The sequence below is a fragment of the Saimiri boliviensis genome, chromosome 6 (assembly GCF_048565385.1).
Source record: "Saimiri boliviensis isolate mSaiBol1 chromosome 6, mSaiBol1.pri, whole genome shotgun sequence".
Classification (NCBI taxonomy): Eukaryota; Metazoa; Chordata; class Mammalia; order Primates; family Cebidae; genus Saimiri; species Saimiri boliviensis.
In genome coordinates this window covers 121,892,868-121,899,586 of record NC_133454.1, presented here as the reverse complement: position 1 = coordinate 121,899,586, position 6,719 = coordinate 121,892,868, and the positions used below count along the sequence as shown (strand labels likewise).

At 50.9% G+C, this 6,719-nt stretch overlaps 1 protein-coding gene across 1 annotated transcript; it reads right to left on the bottom strand.

The window, feature by feature from the left end:
* Nucleotides 1–1,030: 1,030 nt before the first annotated feature.
* SCGB1A1 (secretoglobin family 1A member 1) lies at nt 1,031–6,136 on the bottom strand. Its single transcript, XM_003920227.3, has 3 exons — nt 6,000–6,136; nt 2,152–2,339; nt 1,031–1,171 (listed from the first exon to the last, which is right to left on the bottom strand). The coding sequence occupies exons 1-3, from the start codon at nt 6,052–6,054 to the stop codon at nt 1,139–1,141; spliced, it is 276 nt and encodes a 91-aa protein (XP_003920276.1). The 5' UTR covers nt 6,055–6,136; the 3' UTR covers nt 1,031–1,138.
* Nucleotides 6,137–6,719: the final 583 nt, after the last annotated feature.

Sequence of the window (6,719 nt, the reverse complement as noted above, 5' to 3'; positions counted from 1 at the left end):
AGCCACACTTTTGGAGCAGCCAGTGCTGTGTGGCTGGTACGAAGGTCTTTTCTTTTTCAAGGCAGAGTTTTGCTCTTGTTGCCCAGGCTGGAGTGCAAGGGCATGATCTTGGCTCACTGCAACCTCTGCCTCCTGGGTTCAAGCCATTCTCCTGCCTCAGCCCCCCAAGTAGCTGGGACTACAGGCATGTGCCACCATACCTGGCTAATTTTGTATTTTTATTAGAGATGGGTTTTCTCCATGTTGGTAAAGCTGGTCTCAAACTCCTGACCTCAGGTGATCCACCTGCCTCGGCCTCCCAAAGTGCTGAGATTACAGGCATGAGACACTGCTCCCAGCCTGTAAGTTTGGAAGGCGCTGGGCTCTTTTTAAAAACTGTGGGCAGGGAAGGTGGGAGTGTGTGGGGACTGAGCAGAATGAGGGAGCCATGGGAAGAAAGGGGACAGGAAAGACTGGTGTGGGGCCACTGTCATTGGGATTTAGGATTTTACAATAAGAACCCTGCAAAGCTTTGAAGGATGGGGTGGAACTTTGCAGTTGTTAAGAATTCCTTTGGGTTGCTGGAGAAGGGATTGTGGAGTCTGGCTGGGAGCAGTGGGGAGGCCCTGGCAGCTGGACAGGCAGGGCTGGGGCTGTTGACTGTGGACTTGCAGTGAAGGATTCCAGAGGCCGTAGAGGTAGCCTGAATTGGCTGGAGAAGGAAGGAGCGGAGATGCTTCTCAGGCTGGTGCAGCCCAGTGAGGAGGATGGAGCCAGAACTCACTGAGATAGCAACAGGCTGGGGCGGGGTCACTGGTTCTGTGGGACAGGTGGAGTCTGCGATGTCGAGCAGATGATCTGATATAAGGGGAGGGATTTGAGCTCTGATGGAGGCAGAAACGTAGAGGAAAGGAGCTTTGGAAGAGCACGGAGATTTCTGTTGGTATCCAAGGACAGAGCTCCACTGCTTTCCTTTTGTCCTGGCTCAACTTACCCAGACAGGGGCAGACCCCCACCATAACAGGGAGACAAAAGACGCAGGGGCACAAAGTGAGATGCTTGTGGTTTACTGAAGAGAGCAAGGCTGGTGGGCACGGGGCCAGAGAAGCTCTGGCAGCGGCAGGGGTGGTAGACGTCGGGGAACTTCGACTTCTGAAGCCTAATTACACAGTGAGCTTTTGACTATTTTTTCCTAAAAGAAATAAACAAAGAAAGAAACAGAAAAATCTAACGCAATTGTGAATGAATTGCATAGTTAAGCAGAGATGACGAGCCACAGAAACGTTAGCATCAAACTAGAGGGGCAGTCAGCTCTAGGAGGAGCTAAGGTAGTAAGGGCTTGGATTGTTTCTTAAAAGCCTCTTGAAAAATAACACGAGGGGGTAGGGCCCGGTGGCTCACACCTGTAATCCCAGCACTTTGGGAGGTCGAGGCAGACAGATCACGAGGTCAGGAGTTTGAGACCAGCCTGGCTAACATGGTGAAACCCGTCTACTAAAAAAAAAAAAAAAAAAAAAAATTAGCTGGGTGTGGTGGTGTGCACCTATAATCCCAGCTACCTGGGAGGCTGAGGCAGGAGAGTCACTTGAACCCAGGAGGTGGAGGTTGCAGTGAGCTGAGATGGTGCCATTGCTCTCTGGCTTGGGCAACAAGAGCAAAACTCCATCTCAAAAAAAAAAAAAAAAAAAAAAAAAATAGTAAGAGGTGGCTGGAAGTGGTGGCTCATGCCTGTAATCCCTACACTTTGGGAGGCTGAGGAGGGCAAATCACCTGAGATCAGGAGTTTGAAACCAGCCTGGCCAACCTAGGGAAACCCTGTCTCTACAAAATTACAAAAATTAGCTGGGCATGATGGGGGGGTGGTGCCTGTAATCCCAGCTATTTGGGAGGTTGAGGCAGGAGAATGGCTTGAACTCGGGAGGTGGAGGTTGCAGTGAGCCGAGATCGTGCCATTGCATTCCAGCCTGGGCAACAAAGCGAGACTCCGTCTCAAAAAAAAAGGGAAAAAAGCAAGAGAAGATGCCTAGAAAGATCACCGTGCTGCTTGTCTGGGGACAGTGGCACTGTGACTCTCCTCTCTGGATTAAAAATGGATCTGAACACTGGGGCAACTCTGCAGCTCCATTTGGGGAAGCCACTTCAAAACAGTGGGAAGTGAAGGGTGCTGGTTACCAGGAGCTTCATGATGCTGTCTCTGGTCTTCTGGGGGAGGATGTCCACCATCGTCTTCAGCTGAGCCCCTGCCTCACTCATTTCTTGATCAGGGCTGAAAGGTTCCATGGCAGCCTCATAACTGGAGGGTGTGCCCATGAAGAGGGTTTTGATGACCTCCAGAAAACTGGGGCAGATCTCTGCAGAAGCTGCAACATGGAGAAGAGAAGGCTCATGTCTCCAGGCCCCTTTCCAAGCCGGCCAGCTCTCTGGCTGGGTCTGCCCAGGTGCAAACAGCCAGGCCCATCAGCTGGAGATAGCAGCCTTTTCATCCATGGATCAGACTATAAAATCTGCTGGTGCTCTATTTGGCGCTGCGTGAATACTTTCTGGGTTACAGCCAGCTTTTTGTGGATTGCCCAGTCTTCCCTGGACTTCTTGCTTTGAGGTGAGCAAGATGCCATGTTCCTTTCTGTTACAGATCAAGGCAGAGTATTGATCATAGAAGCCACTGGCCTGAATTTTTAATGCAGTGTGGAGGCTGGGAAGAAGCCACAGAGGGTTTTGTTTCCACCGGAAACTTGCCTCTCACCAGTGGTTAGGGGTGCCCTGAGCCATGTGTCACTGGGGGCATGTGACAAATTCAGGTTCTGGCAGGAAGACGCGATTGTATCAGCCAAACATGGGGCCCCAGACCTGGCCGGTGTGTGCCGGGGAGAGGTGTGTGCATGTGGGCACTGGGCCCTGTGGCATGCTCAGGACACTCATGGGCAGAGCAGCCACCTGTCCCACTGCATTCCCTTCAACACAGAGCTGCCAGGCTGTGTTCCCTTCTCAGCTCCTTGCAACCAGGGACAGGGAGGAAACTCACCATTTCTTTTTTTTTTTTTTTTTTTTTTTTTTTTAGACGGAGTTTCACTCTTGTTACCCAGGCTGGAGTGCAATGGCACGATCTCGGCTCACCGCAACCTCCGCCTCCTGGACACTCAGGCAATTCTCCTGCCTCAGCCTCCTGAGTAGCTGGGATTACAGGCATGGGCCACCATGCCCAGCTAATGTTTTTTTTTTTTTTTTTGTATTTTTAGTAGAGACGGGGTTTCACCATGTTGACCGGGATGGTCTCGATCTCTTGACCTCGTGATCCACCTGCCTCGGCCTCCCAAAGTGCTGGGATTACAGACTTGAGCCACCGAGCCCGGACTTTTTTTTTTTTTTTGAGATGGAGTTTCACTCTTGTTGCACAGGCTGGAGTGCAGTGGCATGATCTCAGCTCACCGTAACCTCCACCTCCTGGGTTCAAGCGATTCTCCTGCCTCAGCCTCCCGGGTAGCTGGGATTATAGGCTTGTGTCACCACGCCCGGCTAACTTTGTATTTTTAGTAGAGATGGGGTTTCACCATGTTGGTCAGGCTGGTCTTGAACTCCCGACCTCAGATGATCCACCCACCTCGGCCTCCCAAAGTGCTGGGATTACAGGTGTGAGCCACCATACCCGGCTGAAACTCACGATTTTTTACCCCTGCTTGCCTCCATCTTCCCAGTGAGTCTCAAATCCCTTGCCCTTGAATTTTCTGCCTTGTGTACAAATTTGACTTCCCTCCTCTAACTCTGAGGTCTAACTAGAAATGGCCACTCTAAGTCAGACCCTCTCCAGAGTTTAGGTCCTTGCTTTGTACCTTACAATGCCACCAGGCAAGTCACTCTTTCTGTACCGCAGTTTTCTTATCTGTAAAATGGGAACAATATCCCTACTTCATTTTATTTTGAAAAAATATTTTATTGGCCACATGGTATGGCTCACACCTGTAATCCCAGCACTGTGGGAGGCCCAGGTGGGTGGATCTTGAGGTCAGGAGTTTGAGACCAGCCTGACCAACATGGTGAAACCCCATTTCCACTAAAAATACAAAAATTAGCTAGGCATGATGGCTTGTGCCTGTAATTGCAGTTCCTTAGGAGGCTGACGCAGGAGAATCTCTTGAACCCAGGAAGTGGAGGCTGCAGTGAGCCAAGATCATATCACTGCATTCCAGTCTGGATGACAGAGTGAGATTCCATCTCAAAAATTTTTTTTTTTTTTTTTTTTTTTTTTTAAGCAGAGTTTCGCTCTTGTTACCCAGGCTGGAGTGCAATGGCGCGATCTCGGCTCACCGCAACCTCCGCCTCCTGGGTTCAGGCAATTCTCCTGCCTCAGCCTCCTGAGTAGCTGGGATTACAGGCACGTGCCACCATGCCCAGCTAATTTTTTGTATTTTTAGTAGAGACGGGGTTTCACCATGTTGACCAGGATGGTCTTGATCTCTCAACCTCGTGATCCACCCGCCTCGGCCTCCCAAAGTGCTGGGATTACAGGCTTGAGCCACCGCGCCCGGCCAAAAGATTTTTTTTTTACTTTATTATTATTATTTTTGAGATACAGTCTCGCTCTGTTGCTCAGGCTGGAGTGTAGTAATGCCATCTGGCCTCACTGCAACCTCTGTTTCCAGGTTCAAGTGATTCTCCTGCCTCAGCCTCTCAAGTAGCTGGGACTACAGGTGCCCGCCACCATGCCCAGCTAATTTTTGTATTTTCAGTAGAGACAGGGTTTCACCATGTTGGCCAGGCTGGTCTATAACTCCTGATCTCAAGTGATCTACCCACCTTGGCCTCCCAAAGTGCTAGGATTACAGGAGTGAGCCACTGTGCCCGGCCCAACATCCCTACTTCATAAGGTTGTAAGAATGAAAAGAGATAATAAGTGAAAGGGTGACAAACAGTGATTGGCACATTGTGTGAAGTGAGTGTTGAATGTTGCACGTGTGCACGCACAAATAGAGAAACGCATCTCTGACCTACCCCTTAACATGTTTCAGTCCTATCTTGCTCAGTCGCCCACCTCTGTATGCAGACAGCACTGAGATCTTCTAATTAATACACATTTCAGTCCAAAATGATGTCATTTTCTCTGGGAAACAAATACACCTCTCTGCAACATAGTTGTTCCTACTGCTTCTTGGTTTGGGTTTTCTAACCCCCCAGGGTCATAAAACTTATTTCCATGGGTGTTGTGAAACTTTCCAAGTGAATTAATTGGAATTTGTTTATTAAAAAACAGCAACAGCCTTTTCAGATGAGAATGAAAGAGACTGATGCAGAGTGAAAAACAGAGTTCTAGTTCCCCAAAGACGGGGATCTCGGAGAGAGGTGTGATTCTTCCTTCCTTTCTCTTCCTCTCTCCCTCTCTCCTGCCCCTGTTCCCCCTACATTCTTTTCCTTTTAATGACAGCAGCAACAACTCGGAGACTCCTAATTCCCTTTGCAGAGGACAAAAATGTTTAGAAAACTCCACTCTGGGTTGGCAGTTCCCCAAAGGGAAGATCTCTTTCTGGAATATTCCTCTGTGCCCAGAATGAGAGACTTTGTCTTGGGTTGGGTTTCTTTCGGGGTCATGAGTCCCTACAGCTCCCCTTCCAGCGACTTCAGCTGCCAGCATGGAGAGGAGACCCCAGACTTGGAGGCTGCACCAAGATCTCAGCATCTTGGGATCTGTTCAAGTCTGGGCTTGAGGGCCTCATCCTTCCTGTGCTGGATGCACTATCCCTACGGGGTCTTCTCCACTCCTCCCTCCAGGTGATTCCATTCCCTGGGATTCTGAGGTTGTTGGATACAGAAGATGGGACCCTTTTTAGGCTTCCTTACAGCCTAGGACTCTCGCCAAGTTCCCAAGACTAACTTGCTCACCAGACCCAGTTTTCTGAGACTTGGCATGCCGAGGTCCACCCAGTAGCTCCAGAGCAGGCATGGGCAGCTCGCCCCTTCTTCTGAGCAGAACTGGGTGGTCCGGAGGGTTCCTGAGTCCAAGAGGGAGGGAAGGGACTCTGGACACTTACCAGAGCTGCAGCAGAGAGCCAGCATGACCAGGGTGAGGGTGACGGCGAGCTTCATGGTGGAGGCGGGCGATGCTTTGGCCTGTCTCTGGTTCCGTCTCTGGGTCTGGTGGGCTAGTATGAGACGAGCCCAGCAAGGTGCCTTTTATATGCTCTAGGCAGCAGCGCCCAGATGGGGAAGGGCAGGGCAAGGGCTCCACGTATGATGCCGTGCTGTTTACTTGGGCATTGACTCGGTGGAATAGGTAAACATTCTCTTTTCTCAACCCAGTTTCTGTCCCCATTGAAACTGAGCTCACACAATGGGCCACTTGGCGGTGAAGGGCCGAGTCCTGCCTGGAGCCAGTGAAGGGAACCCAAGTGAGAGGACATGGAAACCCCGCTGCCTGTGTCACTGTCTGAACCTGGGCACTGGGGCAGTCCAGATCAAGAGAAGCAATTGTGGAGCCCACCTGGACCCATCACCCCTGAGAAACCAAGGCCCAAGATCCCTCACAAGTGGCAGGGCCAGGACTAGGACTCAGGACCCTGACACTCCATTGGGCTTTTCCCCAGGCTTCCCTCTGAAGAGGGCGGCTGCCCCTTAAGCCAGGAAGGTGACTTGGTTCGAAGCATCGCTGTGGTCAGACTTGAGGGCATCCTGGACTCAAGCATGTTGGCCACCATGGACCCTTCCAGAACTCCCATCAGAAACCCGAGCCCTGCCCCAGGCTGGGTCTGTTC

Excerpts from the sequence above, each read along its gene's own strand:
- SCGB1A1 (XM_003920227.3), bottom strand. The coding sequence starts at position 6,054 with ATGAAGCTCGCCGTCACCCTCACCCTGGTCATGCTGGCTCTCTGCTGC. Across the intron at positions 2,340-5,999 it reads GGCTCTCTGCTGCAGCTCTG|CTTCTGCAGAGATCTGCCCC; the intron begins GTAAGTGTCCAG and ends TCCATGTTGCAG. Across the intron at positions 1,172-2,151 it reads ACAGCATCATGAAGCTCCTG|GAAAAAATAGTCAAAAGCTC; the intron begins GTAACCAGCACC and ends TATTTCTTTTAG.